This window comes from Letharia columbiana (genome assembly GCF_014066305.1).
Source record: "Letharia columbiana isolate WasteWater2 chromosome Unknown Sc0000032_s0, whole genome shotgun sequence".
Taxonomy (NCBI): domain Eukaryota; kingdom Fungi; phylum Ascomycota; class Lecanoromycetes; order Lecanorales; family Parmeliaceae; genus Letharia; species Letharia columbiana.
The window spans coordinates 95,465-117,345 of record NW_023501075.1 but is presented as its reverse complement, the minus strand read 5'-3'; the positions used below and the strand labels follow the sequence as shown (position 1 = coordinate 117,345).

Sequence of the window (21,881 nt, the reverse complement as noted above, 5' to 3'; positions counted from 1 at the left end):
CGTTCGCTTTGACCCGAAGATTTGTTGACCTATACACTCCTTTTGAAGGCGACAGCTGCGACAGGGGTACTGAGCGGCCTCATTTGAAGTTGACATGATTCGAGTGCCTTACTGTATTGCACATGTTAGTCAACCTGCAATTTCGTTTCCCGTCGCGGGCTGCAGAAGCCTCCCCAGGCTGACAATAACTTATTCCACTCCACTCTTTGCTTATTATCTCCCGAGGAAGGATACATATGATTCACACGATGCATCGACCCCTAAGATCCATTGCATACCCACTCGGTATGCGTGATTAGCCTTTTTATTGGTTTCCAGAGATCAGCTGACAGTCCCGCCAACCTTACGCAAATCCCCACAAGCACCCATGATTCAAGCATGAACAATCCATACCAAGCATCTTCAATTGATACCACGCTACTGATTCACAAATCACGCTCAGTAAGGCCATTTGGTTAGAGCATGCTCAAAATCAAGACGAGCATATCTGGCGATGCAAAGCGCCCGTCAAACGTCTAATTGAATGCCCGGTTAGTCCAATCTTCACCAATCCTTGTAACGGATCCTGACATGGACAAGGTACGACATTGGTTGCTGCTTGGCACGGGAAGAGGGTGGACATGGCCTAATGCCGATATTAGGACCAATAACATTCAAGTTGTCCAAGAATCGCCATCTAAAGACTCCAACGGAACCCTCAGTCACTGCAAGTCTGCCTCACTTCCAGGCACATGAAAACAGCAGGGATTCACACCCTACTTTATCATAAAACGCATCGAACTGCATATGCGGAGCGGTATGATGGCGCTGATGAAGCGGCCATGAGGCTCAATACTGTCCTATCATGAGTCCCTTTCCAGAATAGGCCCATACAAAAACCCAGCCAAGCCAAAAAACCTCTGAGCTAGGGTGATATGACCCACCGCTGCGCCTGCTCAGGATATCTTCTCCTCACTCCTAAACGCCCAACGACTACGCACAACTTCAGCAACCTCTAGACACATCATGTCTGCCTCAGAAAAGAAACACAGAATCAAACACGAGTCTCGAAGCCAACCTCAGGACGGTCACGTTGGTGCTAAAGAGTTCGAACATGCCATCGAAGGGCAGAGATCCGGGTATGGAGGCTGCAATTTGATGTATACTGTGAGATGGGAGGATGGCTGACGAGACATGACAGAAACGCGACTCAGGCCTCGCCCAACAAGTGCCTTTGGAAGGACTGTCGTCTTTCTCCACCTATGGAGCGGTACCTGGATGAATCCGGACCGCTGTATTGCAAGATCCACCAACAGAAGGACAGATACAAAGAACCTGAAAACACCGAAGCAAAGACCTGCAATGCCACCGAGACGCTGGAGGACACATTGGAGTCTTCTTGAACCCAAATGTGAGTGGAACACTCTCATCAATTGCCAAACGCACGTGGACATCCCTTCAATTATCTGGGCAGCTGTGTCTAACACGAAGAATATCAGACATCTCTACGGATTCTGTGAGGCTGTCGACAAAGAGACCTGCCCGAAAAGAAGTTGATCGGAGGGTAGCCGAGAATGGGACGATCTTGCGAGGGGTTGGAAGTAACAAGACTACATTCGATTCGAAAGTCACGATAGCCGCCAAGCAGTTTTGCTGCTTCACGTCATGTCCTGGCACGATGATTTTTCCTTTGCTGGCAGATCTCTAGGTGGGAAAGCCCGAGCAGGATGTGGGAGAGCTACGCGGGCGTTGAATATTCTTTGATCAATATGTTGCCTTTCTTCCCAGACATTCCATATAATCTTCCATCGTCTCGATACTTACAAGCATACTAGGAGAGGCAACACATATCAATGTTCGACGGCCCATGCATACGATATTGACGCCGAAGTCGCACACCCTAGCGCCTCATTTGGACTAGGGTTAATATCGACTCAAGTGTGGCCAAAGTCTGATTGCGTTCCTTTGTTCCGAAGAGGAGCCGGCTATTCCCACACGACTTCAACATATTCCTTGAGCAAATGCTTCTTGATCATTCGTAACCACGTTGCCTATCCAAACACTACATGAAGTAATGGATACTCCTAGACTTATGCCTTGACGTTACAAGCTCCCAGGAACATAACGAAGACTGGATCCTGACCACCACGCAGCCCCGCCTGTCAGTCCATCTGCTGAGGTTGAATCCAGACTCTACATCCGCACTAAGGATTACCACCGTGTAGATGGAGGCTTTGAGATTACTTCGAGGCGCATTAAACATCTGAGGGCTTCAGCCAATCAAGACCTTGTATATATAGGCACGGTGCGACCTTACAAGATCGGCATTTTCATGAGATAACATTATAATGACGTCCAATCAAGACCCTGTTTTCATGGTGCATCCTTATGGGATCGTGTCTTTAGACAGTAAGTGTTTCTCAGAAGATACAGCAGGGGTGCCTTGACAACGATACCTGTTTCCCCTGTTTGGGGGCCATCCCCTGGTAAGAATGGGTGTTGAGGCCCAGCCCCAACAGCTGCATGGTCAATTTCCAATCAACGTTGCGACCTAGTGTCCTGAATTGTGTGTATAACCCATCATTGGCTGAATATTGTACCGTCGAATGTTGGTGCGCGGTGTAGCGCGTGGGCTTCGAGGTTTGCGCCCTTTCAGCATCTTCATTTATCCCTGACTAACTTCGGTCAGTTGGAAACACTTGCTGCAGTTGGCTGCCTGGACTCCGGGCCTCTCGTATCGAATAAAAGTGGAACTCCAGTTGAACTTCAGTTGAAGCGGCAAATTCTGATCCAAAATCATGCCATTCCTCTGCCTTCTGAGGGCAGCCGAGGCGGCGTCTTCGTGCCGCTCGGTGGCTTTTTCGAGTCGGGGAAGCGGGTATGACATTGTCCTGCCGCTTCTACGTAAGATACCAACCTGGTAATTCCCACTATCGGCACACCACAGGACTTAGCACTAGAGCAATATGACATGGCAGTCAGCGACAAGCCTTCGAAAGTGCTGTTTCTAACCCTTAGCTCTAGCATCATGGACTGATGCCTGTATGCTGTCATTTTGGACTCTCTTCTGCAATATCAAGCTTGTCAGAAACAGCTTTGGAACCCCTTGCAAGGGTATCGATAAGGCCCTGAACAGAGGCATATTATGTGACCCAGTCCCACTGTGGCGAGTTATCATTCCTTAGGTCATGAAAATGTAAAATGTCATCAATCTATAGGTGTAGCTGTCCCGATGCCTCTATATAAGAACCCTATTATATAGTAGGGTAGAGTGCATGCAGACTGAGAGATTAAATCGACGAGTTACCGGCTTAAGGCGGGTTACTCGTACAGGCTGCCTTACCCCAGCCCGCCCCGAAACCCTACCCTAAAACCCCGCTCCTATTCAACGCTGACGCCCACAACGAGAAAAACATCACGATTTTAGAGTCGAGATTACGCTGACGTTAATAAGGGGTCCTTAACTCGCATCTAGTTAAACTTCGAAAGTACGCCCTTAGATAGCAATTTTAGGCCACTATGGGATTCTTACAAAATCATACCCCTATTAACAGCAACTTCTTACCCCCTGGGGTTAAGGAAATGTAAGATGGGGTATAGTTTGGGGTATGAATATGTAATTTGCCCGACAACAGATTCACAGACATTAGTCGCATTTGGCGCCTTGTTGCCTAGGATCATGGCAAGCTTGCTCCGGAAATGAAATCCGAGGCTGAGGTCTGTGCGGTATGCTGCCCACAGCCCCGTCTTAGTGGGGCCTGAGCATTGATGTAGCAGAAACGCCGAAATCGAATTCTCCTTCCCCGTACCCACGTTTTGAGCATGGAAGATGTCAACTACTGGCCGCCGACAAGAGCATCAGATTGGATGCTCTTGGGCACAGAGGTCTTTCCAAGCTCGCTAATGCACATGTTTCCCAATCTGGGTTACTAAATTTTAAATTCGCCCAACATCGCAGGACCGCACTGTGGGCTTCGACGAGACTCTTTGATCATTGTCAAAGCCAGCACAGTGTCGCGTCTTCCCTGAAATGTGAGTTTGTCATCTTCTCTGCAGACGAGAGGGCCTTTGTTATAAGAGCTGGATCTTGCAATTTGTATTTGGCAGCCTTCAGTGCCTACATTTCATTCACCAGGATCCAACGAGGAGAAGTTACAACATCAAGTCCCAGAAAGATGAACTCTCGATTCGTGGTCATGGTAGAGCTACCGGAGATGTCGTGCTCTCCCCAGACACTGGAGCACATAGTCGGCCAAGTGAGGAAATTCTTCGACAGATTATCAAGTGAGCTTAGGGCATCTACAGGTCAACATCTCAGAGCCACGTGAGTCTACAACTCAGTGGCCAAAAGAAGATTCAGCTGACATTCTGGCTTATGATAAAGGATCGGTCCATGGAAAGCTCAGCATGCCCAGTGGGCAGGAGAGTGTCCAGTCAAGGTGCCTCAGAACTCGCAAAATGATGCTTCTATACCAATAACATTGTTCTTGAAAGACTCTGCTAGACATGATTTCTTAGGGACCCGCCCGGCACAAGTTGGTGGAGTACAGGCGTATGTCTTCAATACCTACGATTGCTATCAGGCGCGACTAAGATTTTTTAGGCAGGTCCAGCTACAAGGACTCGATGGGCGAGTTTCTGCAGGAGAGGGTCGTGGCCTTGAACAGCGCTTGGCCCAAGGCGTGGAACTTGAAGATCTCAACACACTCTTTCCGTCAGTACTCCATTTCTCGTGTATCATAACACCCTGGAACAGTATCTCACAAGTTTCCATCTCAGTGGCCATGACTTCGGGACACCTTTCGATGCCTCGTCCTCACCAATTACGGGTCAGTCTCACCTCTATCAGAAATTTGCGGACGGATTCGATATCAATGGCCAACCACTACCGCCAAAGCATCAACTGTTGTCGTCAAATGTCACGAACCCCCCAAGCACCCGAGAGAATGATATCGACCCTCAAAATGGTGACGAAATTCTCATCTGTCAAGCCGCCAATAACCTTGCCGCAAGACCAATCTCCGAATATGCGGCCTTCCAAGGAACTTCATACTCTACACTGCGATGGGAGACTCCGCGTTCCCCAGCCGACTACTTTACACCTGGACTTGGCAGGCCGAGCAAGTCACGCTCTCCATCTCGCAAGCGAGGCTAGGAGAATATCTCGAGTCGAGGCTATACTCGCCGCTTTCAAAGGGGCTTCTGCTCCAACCAAGGAAGTTCTTAGAACATATTTGTGGGGGGACAGGTCCACCAAATACTACAGATCTATTTGACAAAAGTTTCAGCTGCTCCAAAAAGTCTGGATCTCCAAGACCGATCTTAGAGCCTATTGATAGATGACTTTTCGACTACTTTCCAAATGCGACGTTTAGCTACCATAGCATCTTGTGCGCTTCGAAACTGCACAGTCTCGCAATGACAACTCCAAACCAAAGGACGCTACCATGCCGTCCACACATTCGTTCTCCGCTAATGTGAGGTCCTCCAAAGCCTTTGTCAGACCACATGTCCCCTGCCGTGACCGCCGTATCTTCAGAAGTACTGCTCAATGCCGGTGTGGTGTTTTCAGGACTAATGGCTGCTACCGCAGCGGCTTTAGCATTCTGCTGGCCACTGTAATATGTCGGTGTTCATTCACGAGATACAGGAGTCGTGTCCTCAAGACTATTAGCTACTACCGCATCGGCGTTATTCTCATGGCTACCGAGATTATAATACGACCCTATTTAGCAATGGGCGGCGAAATTCTGGGTAGTGCGATCTTCGTTTGCCTTGCATACGGGCACGGGGAGCGTGATGCCGAGAAAGATAGCTGAGGCAAAAATGGAGATGAGCTCCATGGTGAGTCGGATAGAGTCAGCTGAAGAGGGAGATGAGGATGGCCGCTTAAGAGTGTCGTTTTGGGAAAAAGATTTCGATTTGCGACCGTTCGTGAGTCCGGGCCCAGGTACATCCGGCTTCTCATATGCCGATGAACAGCGTCTGATCGCCGTCTCGTCCTCTAACCCGTCGCCCATCATCCGCCACAAGATCAAATAGAACAAGTTAACATTTCGTCTCGCATCGCGCGACTACTCTCATCAGTCTTTGCGCCATCTCACATTTGCTATTTATCCTCGCCTCTTTCGTTGACAGTGCATGTCATTAATAATTCAAAGATCTACGACTAGTAAACGACTCTAACGCGGATGTATGAAGAGAGATGGCTTATCGTGCTGAATGATGGCACGCCCATGACACTGGAAGACGTACAGTCTGGGAAGCGTCCGTGTGACCGTGTTGGACGCTTGAGCAACAGAAGCGTCTCTAACGGCGCAATTCGACCAGCGCTTGAAGCCTGGAAGCGCCCAAGGGCCGTCAGAGTATCTTAAATAGTCATTAAACTTCTACCTAGGGGTGGCCTTAGTACAGGTTCCAGGGTTGACTGTTTCTGCGACTTTTCTCTCGTCGCCGGAGCGCGATGCCACGAGCATAAAATGAGTCAGGGGAGAGCCATCTTTTCCCAGAATAGACAAAGACTCATCTAAAAGCACCCCGCCATAGCTGTCACAGGTTTGAAAGCAAAGTCGCGTCTTTACTAGGTACGGACGACTCAATATCACTCATCACTGCAAAGATCGCTGTGAGTAGATCTCGATCTAAAGGAGCAACTGTGTCAGTCACCCAAGCAAGATATCATCGCACCTACCCAAAAAGGACATTATTGTACCCACCCAAAAGGGACATTGTAGCACCTACCCAAAAGGGACATTGTAGCACCTACCCAAAAGGGACATTGTAGCACCTACCCAAAAGGGACATTGTAACACCTACCCAAAAGGGACATTGTAGCACCTACCCAAAAGGGACATTGTAGCGCCTACCCAAAAGGGACATTGTAGCACCTACCCAAAAGGGACATTGTAGCACCTACCCAAAAGGGACATTGTAGCACCTACCCAAAAGGGACATTGTACCACCTACCCAAAAAGGGTTAGTGGATTTCACGATATAGCCGCTGTTTCAGGTATCCTGTCAGGGGTAGGAGACACCTGTTCACTACGAGCTACATATCCACCTATTTTACACCTGTCAATTGCTCTTCATTCGATTTCGTCTCTTTCAGAGCCATTGCGGACTCTTTATCCCACCCACACCTGTACATAGCTAGCTACCATTTCACTCCAGGTCTATGCCATAGGCGCGGGAAAATTCTTGGCGCTTCACCTAAAAAGCCAATCATAGCACCTACCCAAAAAGAACACGTGATCTCTACCGAAAAGAGCAACTGTAGAACCTACCCAAAATAAGACTATAATTTTCAGTCAGCACAGATAATCCTTGCAAAGAAGATTCCCGGTGAAGAGGAAGATTGCTGGAAATGCTGCAGCACTGTGTTATGCTACCCCTCATCGTGGCAAACTGGCATGGGCTTCAAGGATCATCAGGGCGTTTTTCCAATGGTTCGAACCCTAGATCAATTAATCTCTGTTCGTGAAAGGTAAGCGCTAGTTAAAAGACGATGGGGGATAAAAGCCTCGAATAAGTAAGTTCTCTTAACCCTAGATGAGTCCTAGACTTATCTATAAGAGCTTATGTTTGTTCGAAGAGAAGCCTTACAATTTTTCAACCATTTAGCTCAAGTCACGAAGTTGTGCCAGTACAAAGACCATCCACGAGGATGTAGCCCGAGAACGCCCCGACAATAGATGTCTTCTGGTGCCACTGTTCCGCGGACGTCCTTGAGGAACGGCACAGTCCTTGCTTAGACGACGATATCTATATCAAGTGAAGACGAAGGAACCCGGAGAGGCGTGGCGCGGGGTTTGAAGTACCTACTTCTTACACACGAAGTTATCGTCGCTTCAGCTGCATTTCACTCAAATGTTGATGCACCCTCCGTGGGTCTTCGAAAGCGGAAGCTGGTCAAATAGGAGAGCAATCGTTCGTCGAGGATAGGGTCCGTGACTGGCATGTTTCTGTATACTCACCGTCCTCTTTGTGGACCAGGGAGAGTCGATGCATCTTAATCAAGTTCTCGACGAGATAAGCTTTTTTTTTTCCGTTCGTTTGTTCTGCCGTCATCTCGCCTTATATCTGGGCCTTAGATTGATTTACGCGTGATCAGAAGGCTACAGAGAGTTCACAGGCAATGATCATAACAGGATGGCACAGACTGGGTAAAAGGAGTACACGCATCAGAATATTGCAGATAGAGAGCGTTCCGGATTAAGTGCCAAGGGATGCATTAGTACCATATAAGCTGACTGCATTGCATAGCCTTGCGAAGCTGAGCCCCACGATGGAAGAATCGCGCCAATGGAAGCGCGAGCAATTTTCATGAACTCCAATATCAGAACCTTGAATATTTTAAGCGACATCCCTATATTAAAGCCTCGTCACCCTTGATCTTCAATATAACACAGCCATACTCAGCCGCATTCAAGGTCACGTGCGATTCACAATGAAGACTATGTGATTGGTCGGCACTCGAGTGTGGTTGTGCTCGAAAACGCTTACGTAAGGCGGCGGAGATATCAGTCATCCCTGCATCGTTTCACCTTGCGCATGCATTTGACGGCGAGATCACAAGAATTCCTACGCATGCACTGTGCCATAGGATATGACACGTGTCTGCGTCCTAAGACAGCGCAATTGTACTTTCATTTCCGGTCGCAGTCTCCTGAATACGGTGATTTTGTCTTAGAATAGCGGAATGCGATGATCCAAATGGATAGCAGAAGAACGGTCATGGTTGCAATGACGTTTGGAGCTTACGTTTTGGCTGGTAGGTAACCTAGAAGCTGATGCCTTTTGTCGGTGTGTGCCCTGACTTTGGAGCACGAGCCCGCTTCCTTCCGTCTTGCATCCACTTCGGATACATATAAGACCTCGGCTATAGACTCGGTTGAGCCTGTGCCTCCATGATGTATCTACTGATACTTACTGATCGATGCGGACAACCCGTGATTCTATGTTCACTCAGTGGGCCTGACGCTTGCTGAAACACGTCCTTCGGTAAGCAAGGATCCTGAAGGATTCCTAGAGCCGTAAAGGAGAATCAAACCCCCATGAGGTCGGCTAACAATCCGCAGCCTTACTCTCACACCCTTTTCCACATCTTTGTAATTCTTCTCGCCTTGAAGAGAATATGATGCACCTTGTATTTCGCCTTTCTTTGCTCGTTTAGAATTTCCTGATCCGCACCGAGCATGATGAGATTTGGAAGCATGATGAGATTTGGAAACAGTACATTCTACACAAATAAAACTCCACTGCAGGCTTACTCCCCGCTTGCCTTATAGCTCATCTAAGAAAATGCTCTTCTTGCCCTTTTCCGGGTGAGAAATCACAACTCCCTCGGCATTCTACACCTGCTGTAAAACTGTTGGTCAATTCACCAGCCGCACAGTGCAGGCTCTCGTTAGTCCCAAATCGCCTTTGTGTCGTTCAGCACGAGAAATGTTGCACTCGCTGCTACTGCTCTGTACCCTTTATACGCCCACCACCGGCGTGGTGCTGTTGCCAGTCACGAGGAATGGCGCCGTGGCTCAAGCGCTCAGTCCCATTGACCGAGGCTCATGGAATAATTCCAGCCCCTTCTCCAATGAAACAGGCCTAGGCGTGTTGGGAGCCTCTAGCCCATCTTTAAACGCTACTGGACAAAGCCTTAATAGTAGCCCGAATTCATCACTGGAACAGGCTCCTTGGCCGTCGTTGGACATATACAACAACGTAAGCTGCCCATTTTCAGATCAAGGTCTTATACACCAAAGAAAATACGGCTGACACTTCGGCTTGTAGTTTCTGGACCAGTGTCTACTCTGGGACAATCAGTGCACTGGCAACCGGACAGAAGCCCTCGATTTATTTTTCAATAACTCAGGGACACTATACAACGTGGTCTACGGCGCGCATTGCATTTGGTCACGCGAGTTTGAATGCGCTCCTTGGCTACCCTCTCCAGCAGTACTGCCCGAGTTTTTAGACTGGTTGAGACAGCCTGAATGCGTCCAAAGCTTCTATGAGTATCATACCCAACACGCAGATCAACTTCGCTGGACCTGGTCTGGTCGGATATTCGACGGCTGGAGTACACACATGATTGATTGGAATACTATCGCTACTACAACAAATAATGTAGGATGTTGTGGACAGTGCACGATGTTTGGTGGCAATGTGGACGTCTATTACTGGCCTGTTTCCGGAGCGAATGGCGATTGCGTCTCGACTATCGGCTCAAACTTCAACAACCCAGTGACAGAGCTCCTGGTCACCGATGATAGAGGCTTTCCTTATTGGAAAGCCCAGACGAACCCTTGGGGACAGAACGGTAGTCAGGATGTGAACAGCATCACACTTCCTCCGCAACAAGCTCTGGCTGGTGCTCCCAACCCTCTGAGCGGACCGACGAACATAATCATGGCCCGAGGTTACTGGCAAAGTAACATTACAGCCGCTAGTAATATCTCCAGCTCTGAGGCTATAGCCACCATAGGTAACTTCAGATGGTAGGATAAATCCTTTCTGGACCGTGGTAGATATATTGACTAATTCCTTAGTACCTCTCCATCCATTTGCGTCGGATTCAGCGACCTTTATGCGGCCGATGCATGCGGTGCACTGTCAACTGACGGTGAGCTGATCCCATACACTATAGTTGCATTTGCGCCGGGAGAGCTTTCCACCATTCAAATCCCAGCTTGGGTACGAGCAGATGTTCCACCAAAAGCAGCAATCAGATCGTTCAATTTTGCAGATCTCCCATGCCCGCCCCAAAGCGTAATGGTGAGTTTCAACACCACAACAGGCCCAAAAAAATCCTAACTCAAGGCTTTAGTACGCTGTGGAGTACAAGCCTGCTCCTGGGGAACCCTATCGGCCTGTTCTCTCCCCACCGCGCCGTCTCAGCTCTCTTCTGCCTGAGTGGTCGAAATCCGGTTGCATCATACCAGCAGCCTTGTTCAATGGTGTTGATCCACCAAGAGCTTTGAAGCCCGCGGAAATTCTCACTCCCCGGGTTACTCGAGTCCAACCCACGGCCTCAGTGACTGCTGTGGCTGCTCCGGCATCGGGCGTTCGGGCGAATGAGCCAAGCAAGACACCAAATCCCTCTACACCAGATGATAAGAAAGTATCTACTCCATCAGACCCAGGCACGAGCGAGAGTGGCTCTGAAGTTGGAGATCCCTCAAGTCCAGGTCTAAAGCAAGTAGACCCGAAAATCACAGACCCTAACGCCGTAGACTCCGAAGATTTCGACATACACAAATCAAATTCGAACAATGCAGACCTGCAGGTTATGAAACCTAGCGCCCCTGAGCCCGAAACTACTCCCGTCGATGCGTCTAAGCCAGATTCACCAAAGCCCGAAAATCTTGATCCAAAGCAGGCCAAAGCACCACCATCGGACTCGCAAGAAATCAACCCTCAAGTAGTAGATGGTCATGATGAGCCCCAAGGGGCTCAAAGCTCTACTCCCCAAGTCTCAAATCCGGATGACCCAAAGGCCGCCACTTCAAGCCCAGACCGCTCTCAGCAAAACGTTCCAGACACTTCTTCGAATGATGCTGACTCGAGCAACGAATATCCTGAGAATTATCAACCAAATGCTTATACCCCCACTGTCTTCGACGCAACTGGAATAGACGTTTCAAGCTCAAACGCGCAGGGGGAAGAAGTAGCAGACCCTGATACCAATATCCCGGACTCTTTCATGGGTCAATCGAAGCAGTTGAATTCTCATGGACAGGATTCCGCAATGTCTCGCCCCAACAAGTCACCAGCCGCAGAATCCGAAGCTAACGACGGTGATGTTTCAATGGTCAAAGGCCCAGACCTTGAGCTCGACCCCTTCGATGTCATGCCCACAAATTCGTCCAACATCGACGATGCTCTCTCACCAACTGCAAAGTCTGATGATGGACAGTATTCCACACCAAATGGTTCAGAACACGACCCGTCATCTCAACCAGAAGATTTAGAGTACCCACCATCTGGGGGCAATCAGAATGACGATGACGTAATAGCAAAGCCGGCCTTCAATTTCGGCGAAGGCTTTTGGACCGCAGACTCCGGTACCATGGCAGGCCTCCCCAGCAAAACTGCGCTTGCAGATGATCATTCCCTCTCACATCAGCAGTCTGCCAATGTTCTGCCAAGCACATACTCTGATGCCATTGTAGTTTCTCTTAGCAGAACTGCACCCACAGATGACTCAGCTTCCGCGGACGTGGCTATTGGGACCTCAAAGGAGGTAGGTTCCGCATCATCTTCCGCGAGTTTAGCTGCCTCGGGTATTCGCCTAGGCAACGATGGGACAAGCACTAGTAGGTCCCCGGGGATGAACGCTAATGCAGCCGCTTCGGGTGTGGCCAAGGACTCAGGGAGTGATTCCCGGGCATCGAGGAGGCACCCGTCGATGAAGATCACAATCATTGCCGGAGAGCTATTACTGTTGTATATATTTCTTGTGTACTGGGGATGCAGCAACTGATGTTTTCTTAATGCGGAGAGGCAAGAGTTTTGTGTTACATAAGTCTGACTGTCTCAATATGCCAATAGATACGCCCACAATGACGTAACAAAGTTGGATAACCTCATAGCCGCCCGGAAGGGTGGCGGTTAACGCGGTCGGAACGCTAGCGCCTATTAATGCCAGTCAATGCTTACTTCAAAAGCTAGAAATGCGGGTCAACCGCTTTACGTGACCAAAAGCTTCTCTTTACCAACGTGCCAGAAGGCACACGTCTCATCCAACTCGCCTTGGGGTATGAAGTCGTGCTCTATGCCAAGAATTGAGTAAAGATCCTTTGCTGTAGCTTCCATCTGAGCTTCAGATTTGACTACCACTTTCGTCGCCACATCACGGCCTTCTACAAGCCACGACTCTTCAGGGCGTGTCAAAAGGTCGTCCTCAATTGAGTAGTCCTCCCAGAAATCGACTAAATCACTGAAATGTACTGGCCAACTACCCATCATGAGACCTTCCAGGAAACGAAAGTAATGATGCATTTCGGCTCGACAGGAGCGAAAACGTACCGAGCGGATCCTCCTCAGCATGGATAATGGACTGAGGCTCACCGCCAGAAAATGGCAATCTTGAGGCTCGCACTCGACCAAAAGGTACTTCATCTGGTGGCCTTTGAAAACCAGCGTAGCCACAAAGTCCTGAATATCCTGAACACCGGTGTAGAGCACGGCTTCGTCGTCCTCGTCGCTGATTCCCCCCAAGCCCTTCATTTCTGTGACAGAGATATAACATTTCTGAATTCGCGTCAGGTCTACCGGGAACATTTTAGTTCCTTTCTCAAGCTCAGACTGTCGAATGGAGAACGAGAAGCTATTTTCCGAGTATGGCAAGTTCTTCATCTCTGCACGGAACTCGCGGCAAGTCTCTAGCATTCGCAAGTCCTTTTCTACAGCATAGTATGCGGAGTAGTGGTCTGAAACGCCATAGCGCGCAATTAGCGGTAGAGGATGGGGTTCGACAATTGCGAAATAGTAAATCTTTCGCCGAAGCTCCGGTGGCAGTGACATGAATCGGAAGACACCCTGACGGTCGAAAGCGGAGGGATTATCCACATTTGCAGGTTGTTCTGAAATAACTACCTCTGACATTAGGACCGAGATGATTTTGTCCGACCAATTTCAACGTCAATCTTCTTCTGCAAAGCAAGATCGACAGAAGGGACTAGAGCTTATATAGATGCTCAAAACGGAAGCATCAACTGGGCGACTGCGAAGTTCTGCGTGGCGTCGGGCCAAACCAACTGTCCGTTTTGCTCGACATTACCGGCGACGAGAAGTCACGAAAAGCATGGCTACGTTAGGTGGCTCCCGACGCACGTGATACAGACTAATTCTAGATGACTACATCCAGCGAGGCAATCATCATACACAAAAAGGCAGACTTTCTCAGACCGTGATACAGTAAATGGGTCACATCAATGACTGGGAAGCAAGTCAGATCGTGGTTAGGGAATGATTATGCGCAAAATCATCTAAGTTTTAGGCAAGTAGAGTTGCAGAGAAAACGCATTTACGTTTCGGCAAGACCACACTACAAGTCTTGCTGCGGTCTCATCTCATCTTCTATCTAAAGTATCGCATACAGAGTCCTCGCCGTAGCCTCCATCTCTTCCTTCGATTTCGTCACGCCTTCGTCCGTCATGTCTGTGCTTCGTGGTGGCGGACCCCTTCTTGCTTCCTCGGAAAGAAAATGCGGGCGCCACGGTTCAGTTTGCTTCCGAAATCCTTGCCAATCTCTGAAAGGCACATCGCGATCGCTCATCATATAGGCTTCGAGAAATCGGAAGTAAGGATGTACCTCGCGACGACAAGAGCGGAAATGTACCAAGCCGAAGCTTCTTAGCATAGCCATTGGCCGTAGGCACTCCAGGAGCCAATTCGAATCTTGTTCCTCACACTCGACTAACATGGATTCAATCTGATGCCCATTGAAGACAAGGGTAGCAACAAAGGCTCGGAGATGATGGTGCCAGTACAGCGGGAAAGCTCCACCCCACACATCTCTGTGGGGAGTGTAGATGGTATTTGCCAGGTTGTGAATGAAGAGTCGACAGATCCTGATTCGTCTAGGATCAATCTGGAACAATCTAGTTCCTTTCTCGGTCTCCTGCCACCACAGAGAAAGATCGAAGGTACTCTTGGCGTACAGTGCGTTGCTCAACTCTTTGCGGAACTCAATGTTGGTTTCCAGCATTCGGAAGTCCTGGGCGGTGTACATTCTGACCCGGCCTGGACCTATGGTATCGGTGGTAGCAAGTCCGTGGTAATTGATCTTAAGCTTGATTGGACGTGTCCTAGTGACTACAAAGTAGTAGACCTTCCGGCGGAGCTCCAAGGGTAGGGACATAAAGGGGAAGTGGCCTTGTGGATGCGAGGCGCTGGAGACTTCCATGCTTGTTGAAAGTCCTGAAACAGTCAACTTTGACCCAAAAGCGGAGGAGACTTCGGTAGATCAGCTTGAACAAAAGCCTTCACGTGCAAATTAATAAAAGGGTGGGCCACTCCACAGATATTCAAGAAGCTATAAGTTACCACGGAATGTTTGATTCAGCAAGGTCATCCACAAAGTCAGTTTGCTATGCATTATCGTCGACGGGAACTTGCAAAAAGCATCCGGATGCGATCTTGGAGGCAGTATCGAAATGGGATATCTGTAGACTGTCTGACGCAAGAATTTTGCGTATTATCCGGGCATTCATTCTGCTCATGCTACCTGTAGGCGAAAATAGGCGGAAATGGGCAGAGGCGCGGGTCGCCCTCACCTCACCAGCGGCTCAGTTAGCGCGAGAAACTGACTGCCAAGCTTGGCATCACGATGTCATCCCGACCCCCACTGACGTATTTCAACTTTTCTTATCCCCCATCAGTCAAGAAGTAGCTTTACAAGTGATGATGGTGGGGTCAGTAAGGCAGGATCATGTCGCGATGCCAAACTTTGCAGTCCCTTTTGCACGCGCTAAAGACCGGCCCCAATATCTTGACCGGCTGAGTCAGATCCGCCTTCTCTACAACAATCGTGGCCTTGATTGTACTTCATCACGAATTATTTATAAGCACATTCGTCTTGGGTGATATGCATCAATGCTCGTCGACTTTTGATTGCATCCTCTAAAATCCACGCACCTCATGTCTGTTCCGTCAGGCCTCCCCAGTGCCCGGCCATCACGCCAGGCTCTTGGAGTCTCTGGGACAAGGCTCTTGCCCAGCTTGATGACGATATCAAGACGACTCTTAATTTTAGTAACTCAAGCAAATACTACATTGTGATTGCTGCTTCAAGGGTCGCACAGGGGAAAAAAAGCTCGCTGTCTGCGGAAGCGCTGGAAGTACAAGAGGCAGAACGGGGAAGCGATTATTTTTTGCGACATCTCCGGAAAGACCATATCTTGGGCTCAAAGATCCAAAGATATAAACGACATAGCTATGCAGTGCAACCCAGGCCACGCAGCTTTACCGTGGGCTGGCGTTCGGTTTTTGTTAGAAGTGACTTCCTTTCCCCTGAGCCTGGGCGTGCTACTCATCTCTTTCAGATTACGGTGACTGAGATTAAGCTTTCGCGGCCATGGCTGAAGGGCTCGAGAATAGGCGATGCAGCAACTGTTGCTGCCTCGCTCGATGCGGGAGCCGATCCCAACACGAAGATCATACGCACCGGATGCGCCCTTTGCACGGCTTGCAATTCTGAGAATAAGATGATCGTGGAGCGCCTTATTTCCAACGGTGCTAGTCTAGATGCCGAAGGAAATGCCCATCTGATGAGAACAAGTTTGCGTGTCCGCTAGGCTATGATCGTCGAATGAGCACGTAAACGGCTCCCTCTAGCTTAGACTTCACGACAATCTCGTCCATTAGATAGGTGAGATCGGACGCTTGAGACCCTTGTACTCAAGGTCTAAGCCTTCGAAGCCTTATTGAGAAAAGCTACAATTTGGTTAATGCATTGTCCTGAAATCAATCCGTTGTCCGTCCACGTTTGCATAGGCAGGATTCCGAGAATTTCAGATCACAGAGACCCACTTTTCTTATGGTCCTCAAGGACCACCAGCTGGTAAGTTGCCACGTCTCAGCGAGAAAAACCTTTTGGCGCTCATGCAGCCTCACCAATTGGCTGACAGACGCGGACCAATTGAGCTCTTTCTGGCAATTTCCCCATCGACACTAGCGCTGTCATGCAGCATCCCCCACTCTTCTTAGAGGAACAAATATCCTTTGCCAGCGTATCTTAGCTGCATGCATAGTCCACAGCCTCATCCCTCCCATCCAGAGAATCGAGAGATTTGCTATCAATAATAGAAACGCTTCAATTCGGGCTGAGGGTTGCGTATCACCCTTTTTCCCCTTTAATTAGTCGCCACTTCTTCTGCATCAAACATTGCCTCTCACTATTGCTTTATCCTTGCAAGCTAGGCGGAATACCGCAACCCGTAACCTGCAAGATGCCAGCTCGGTGCACGCCTTAATCAATAACTCGGCAGGGCATACTGGTCCGTGGTATCCATCGCGGATTATGCTGCGCTTCTACTCATCTGTGCCGACAATGCACGTCAAAAATCCACCACGCCTATATGTGTGCGCAGTTCTTCCCAATTTATCCAATATCGTTGACGGTTATTGCTCCTTCCTGCAATTTTGTCACACAACCCAACGACATGTTGATCAAATGCAGACTTCGAACGTGGAGGATCACCGACTGCGTTGAAAGGTACACTTCTACTCTGTCACGCCTAAGGTGGAGTCCTGACGCCCGACCATGCGGGGCTGAAACTCCTCTGCGCAACTGCAGAGCCCATCTCCGAATTGTATGCCCCATGGATACTTTTGCCAATACGACTGGTGTCTCAGAGTGTCCCAGTTGATAGAGTGTGGTGGGAAAGACGATGGGCCAGAGAGCGTCTGGCTCCGCCAACAATGTCTATAAGACTCGCTATGCACCAGTCCCATGAACCCTTAACCTTGTCAAAATCTCTGCTCCCTCTATCTAGGGAAAGTATTCGTTTGGTTTCCTCAAAGGTTCTCTCAAAGGGTGAACCCTTGAGCGAAAAGCCACAGCCAAACTTACTTGATCGGTGTGTTGGTCTGGAGTATTCTCTCACCTGTTACGCCAACTTGCTGAAGCCTTATACAGGGGGATCGCTCTCTTTTCCTCCCTGGTAACTTTCTCAATGGCTCTCTCCCAAGTCATGAAACGTCCCAGAAAGCTGCTACAGGACAGCAGTCAGACACTATGCCGAGCTCTAGGTCTCAATGTCATATTTTCTTTCTTTGTGTTTCTGCGTCACAAAACAGTGGGAAAAGGATACACCGAGCCGACCAAGATCGCCATACGTAGGAGCCGGACGACAGCTTTACTGCGAGCTCTGATCCATATCGTCCCGGTGGGTGTGGCCTTGTGGGAGATCGTGTTGAACTGGAACACCTACTTCGTGGGATATGCTATCTACAATCAGGCTTACTATCAGTTTGGAGCTAAAATACACGAAATAGCTATCGAGGCGTCGCTATCCGCTGTCATCTTCTCGTACGTGAGATACGAGTTGATGCTTGGGGATGGTATACCGTTCGGCGCACTTTTTTCCGGCCTTCAAGTCTCGCAAGCTAGTTACCTCTGGTCTATGGAGTTCTGGGGCACCGTTTGCTCGAAAAATATCTCTTTGAAAAGCAAACTACGTCTATTGGTCGTGGTTACTGCATCAGTCTTTCTTGCCGCTGTTGCCGGACCGTCAAGTGCTATCCTTCTTGTCCCCAGATTGGATTACTGGCCAGCTGGAAGTACTCACATTTGGATCAACGTAACCTCTGATAGCCTTTGGCCAAGTCGGTCAGTAAATCCCGTTCTTAGTCTCAATGCATGCGATATCGATGCTGATCATCTCCTAGCACTAATGCTTCTGTCGTGCCGAAGCAATGCCTGAATGCAAATATCTCGGATATCTACACTTTTGCATGTCCTTTTCATGGATGGGAAGCGGTCCAGAACTTTATCTACACTACCGTCCACACTCTAGAACCCAAGTATGAGACTTTGATTGGATTGGTCGGTAGCCCTGACTGGGTAGGAGTGCCAGGCCATGGTTCGCAGCGGCGTCTTACATTCGGCAGCGGGTATATTCTACCAGAAGGTAATGGTCCGGGCCTAGTTATGGCAACTACACAACAATCAGTGATTGCAGATGCTTTGACTGAAACTGGAGAGCTCTGGGCCGACGTGGTATCTAACGTCTCCACGAGCGGACACGGCAGCATTTTACGACAACAAGATGCAGCACACGCCATCAGTAACGATTACTATCAACCCTACACTATAGCTTCATGTATGACCGACGTAATCCGTGGTCCAAATGATGATAGTGCGGTTGCTTTTCCAACTTCTCTGGGGGGTCAGCCAAACTTGATGTTAAATCAAGCCGAATACAACGATTCAAGGTTGGGCATCTATGCATTTGTGTACCCTGGCATTACAAAAAATCAAATCCTTGGTACCCCTGGGCCCCTCGAAGAGAGTCGGCTCAAATGGGTCGAATTACCGCAAGACTCCTTCAATGGCTCTGCAATCGGGGCTGTCATTTTACTTCCTGGGTCAACCGTGAACTCGACCCAAGAGGTTCTAATTTGCAACCTTGGCGCCGGTTGGGGTTCTTCCTTCATAAAGACCTCGTCATTTGCTGGCGGTACATCTTTCACGACAAGTGTTATCGACCCGTCTGCCATTGACCCAACACCACTCAATCAAGACGCTCCTCATTACAACATAGAACCCAGAGATGAGAATCTAGCTGCTGGCAGTGTTGTCTATTATATTCCGCCTTTTTTTCCTGAAAAGCCGATTACAGTTACCGAGGCTTGGGCAAACTATCTGAATCCTTTCGTACCAGCCTTAAACACAAACGTGATCGATGCGCTTATGTCTACTAATTTACCTGCCAGAGAGCTGAGTTCCAAACAACAAGTAACAACAGCGGAATGGGCGTTAGCTGGGCTTCTAGCCAACGGTCTCGCAAGCATTGGGGCCACCAGTACACTTCAGGGAAATCTCAAAACGATCGTGAAATCTGACGGTTCAAGCGAATGGGATGGAAACTACTGGTTCTCCGGTAAGGGGGACATATTTGTCGTTGACCCAGAGGAAAGCAAAGACTGGGTGAAGCTCCGCGTCGATTCTACGATCAACGGTTATGCCTACAATATCCGTGGTGCATCGCCGAAAGTTGCGATCTCCTTTCTACTTACCTATTGTATCACTGCTCTCAGTCTCGTTTTATATGCCGGAATCTCTGGTAAGAGCCCCCTCATACCCTGGCATTGTATTCTAATACTGACTACTTAGGTATCTCTTCCACCTGCTGGGACTCCATTGGCGAAGTGACAGCACTAGCCATGAACTCCACCCCCACCACTCTCCTGAAGAACACCTGCGCTGGTATCATGGAACTGAATATCTTCAAACTCCCAGTTCGCGTCTTGGCGATTCGTGATGACGAGGGGGACGGCGAGCACTTGGAACTTGTGTTCGGCAATGTGGACGAGAAGGATGTGAGAGGGACGCCTATCAAGCCGAATAGGGTGTATGGGACGCTGCCCAAGATGGCGAAAGAGGTGAAGAGCGAGTGAAAGTGTGAGCAGGAGATGGCGACCGGGCTCATGGAAAAAAGAGTTGGTGTGCCCATGGAAGGGAAGGCGGGGAGGAGAACGCTTGGGGGACACAAGCACTCTTTCGTTCTATGCTGGGTCCGACTATGGAAACAGGGCAGGGAACCGTCATTACAGTATTGGATGTCTTTCATGTTCACATCCGCCATTTGGCTTACGGCTTACGAACCTGCGCTTGAGATTTGCTATTTGTTACAACACCGTAATTTAGATCTGTTAGCAGTCACCGAAATCACACTCATTGAGATCCACCTTCGTGACCTTCCCGTCCATCTACACACACAAGCACCGCCTTCCCATGATCGCCCAACTCCACCCACTCAGCAATTATCCATGACGTTAATCCCGCAATAGCTCTTGAAAGGCATCATGACATAACTCGGATACATGGGATCCACCGGCAACCCCGTCGACGAAGTATTAGACGCGCCGGCGCTGGGAAATTTTTTTACATTGACCCCTCCAGCATTGAACACAGGTCCCGCGCAAGACTGGCTAATGACGCTGGTGATCTGCTCTTGGCACCTTCCGACTGATGGAGGCGGTGCACCACCTTTGGGCAACCTATTGATATCCTCACCATCAGTAGGATTCTCCTGAAAAGGCGGAGGTCGGGTCGTGAAAACAGCATCAAGAGCCAGTGCTCCTAAGAAAATTGGGAAAACCCACCAATACCCAAACGTACAGTTCCCATCCTCCGTCGACCAAATCCACGTATCGGTATCCTGATACTGCACCCCCCACTGGCCCGAAATCTGATCGCATACCGTGAGCAAAGAATCCGAGCAAGTCCCCTGCTCGAGTGTAAACCCCGAATTGTCATTCGTGCACTGCACGCCATAATAGCTTGGCTGACCCAAATCCGCCACGCTGACATTCGCATGGCACGTCGACAGGGAGCCCGCGACACCCGGCGCCTGGCCGGTCGGAGGGCCGCAGGGGTCGGGGTTCGCCGGGACGACGGCGCCGGCGCTGACGCCTTGGTTGTTTTGAGAGATTATTAGGGCCTCGGTGGCGCTGACTGTGGCTCTTTCGGCTGCGACGGCGGATTGTTGGGCTGGGTTTCTGGAGGGGTTGGCACGGACGCCTTCTGGTGGTACTCCGTTGACGATTTCCCTTCTGTAATCATCTGAGCGTGGTGCGACGCAGTGTTGTTCTCCGTCGATTGTTTCCGATGTATAAGTAGCTGGGCAACTTTTTCGGGGACCGAGTCTTGATCGTTGAGCGGGCGCAAAACGTGATGCGTTGCCAAAGGCGCAGAAAGCGAAGAGAATCGAGAAGAGGGTTGAGACGTGCCGCATTTTGAAGTTTGAAAAGCTAGAATTTTGTGTATTTATGCGTGAGTGGTTCCAAGAAGATCAGAAGATGAAGGGTGGGATTGAAAGAAATGAGCGAGTTGAAGAGCCTTGAGATGAATTGGAAAAGGAAGGAAAACAGCAGAACGTATATAAGTCTCACAACGGCTGCGTCCGTCCTCTTATCTAGGGATCTGCGGATTTGAAGGCATGCAACGCGGCTATGTCGGCGTTGCGGTTCGGAAGAGGTTGCGCATGGGCGCATCAACATGAAATTGGTTACGAAACAAGCTAACGGTGAAGATAAGAGATGACTTTTGAGAAGCTGCGCGATCGGCAATTGGGTGAACATTCGTACGTGTGAAGTTGATTGACCGAAAGGAACTCAGAAAGCTCACTGATAGATTTTTCCCTGCACCTCTTGTTTGTTAGTAGTATCCCATTCCC

The 21,881-nt window shown here is 49.3% G+C and overlaps 8 protein-coding genes across 8 annotated transcripts; 5 read left to right on the top strand and 3 right to left on the bottom strand.

The window, feature by feature from the left end:
* Positions 1-1,005: 1,005 nt before the first annotated feature.
* Positions 1,006-1,382, top strand: HO173_008524 (uncharacterized protein; the record flags this gene model as incomplete). Its single annotated transcript, XM_037310424.1, has 2 exons — positions 1,006-1,118; positions 1,181-1,382. The coding sequence occupies 2 exons, from the start codon at positions 1,006-1,008 to the stop codon at positions 1,380-1,382; spliced, it is 315 nt and encodes a 104-aa protein (XP_037162657.1).
* A 2,772-nt stretch (positions 1,383-4,154) lies between these two features.
* On the top strand, positions 4,155-5,134 carry HO173_008523 (uncharacterized protein; the record flags this gene model as incomplete). The annotated part of the gene is made up of 4 exons (XM_037310423.1): positions 4,155-4,303; positions 4,364-4,531; positions 4,583-4,693; positions 4,759-5,134. The coding sequence occupies 4 exons, from the start codon at positions 4,155-4,157 to the stop codon at positions 5,132-5,134; spliced, it is 804 nt and encodes a 267-aa protein (XP_037162656.1).
* Positions 5,135-5,805: 671 nt separating this feature from the next.
* Positions 5,806-6,021, top strand: HO173_008522 (uncharacterized protein; the record flags this gene model as incomplete). Its single annotated transcript, XM_037310422.1, has 1 exon — positions 5,806-6,021. The coding sequence occupies one exon, from the start codon at positions 5,806-5,808 to the stop codon at positions 6,019-6,021; it is 216 nt and encodes a 71-aa protein (XP_037162655.1).
* A 4,104-nt stretch (positions 6,022-10,125) lies between these two features.
* HO173_008521 (uncharacterized protein) lies at positions 10,126-12,457 on the top strand (the record flags this gene model as incomplete). The annotated part of the gene is made up of 3 exons (XM_037310421.1): positions 10,126-10,472; positions 10,524-10,749; positions 10,802-12,457. The coding sequence occupies 3 exons, from the start codon at positions 10,126-10,128 to the stop codon at positions 12,455-12,457; spliced, it is 2,229 nt and encodes a 742-aa protein (XP_037162654.1).
* Positions 12,458-12,663: 206 nt separating this feature from the next.
* Positions 12,664-13,581, bottom strand: HO173_008520 (uncharacterized protein; the record flags this gene model as incomplete). The annotated part of the gene is made up of 1 exon (XM_037310420.1): positions 12,664-13,581. One exon carries the CDS (start codon positions 13,579-13,581, stop codon positions 12,664-12,666), a length of 918 nt encoding a protein of 305 aa, XP_037162653.1.
* Positions 13,582-14,059: 478 nt separating this feature from the next.
* On the bottom strand, positions 14,060-14,884 carry HO173_008519 (uncharacterized protein; the record flags this gene model as incomplete). The annotated part of the gene is made up of 1 exon (XM_037310419.1): positions 14,060-14,884. One exon carries the CDS (start codon positions 14,882-14,884, stop codon positions 14,060-14,062), a length of 825 nt encoding a protein of 274 aa, XP_037162652.1.
* Positions 14,885-15,030: 146 nt separating this feature from the next.
* On the top strand, positions 15,031-20,100 carry HO173_008518 (uncharacterized protein; the record flags this gene model as incomplete). Its single annotated transcript, XM_037310418.1, has 4 exons — positions 15,031-15,392; positions 17,618-18,310; positions 18,370-19,766; positions 19,817-20,100. The coding sequence occupies 4 exons, from the start codon at positions 15,031-15,033 to the stop codon at positions 20,098-20,100; spliced, it is 2,736 nt and encodes a 911-aa protein (XP_037162651.1).
* A 359-nt stretch (positions 20,101-20,459) lies between these two features.
* HO173_008517 (uncharacterized protein) lies at positions 20,460-21,440 on the bottom strand (the record flags this gene model as incomplete). The annotated part of the gene is made up of 1 exon (XM_037310417.1): positions 20,460-21,440. The coding sequence occupies one exon, from the start codon at positions 21,438-21,440 to the stop codon at positions 20,460-20,462; it is 981 nt and encodes a 326-aa protein (XP_037162650.1).
* Between the last annotated feature and the right edge of the window lie 441 nt (positions 21,441-21,881).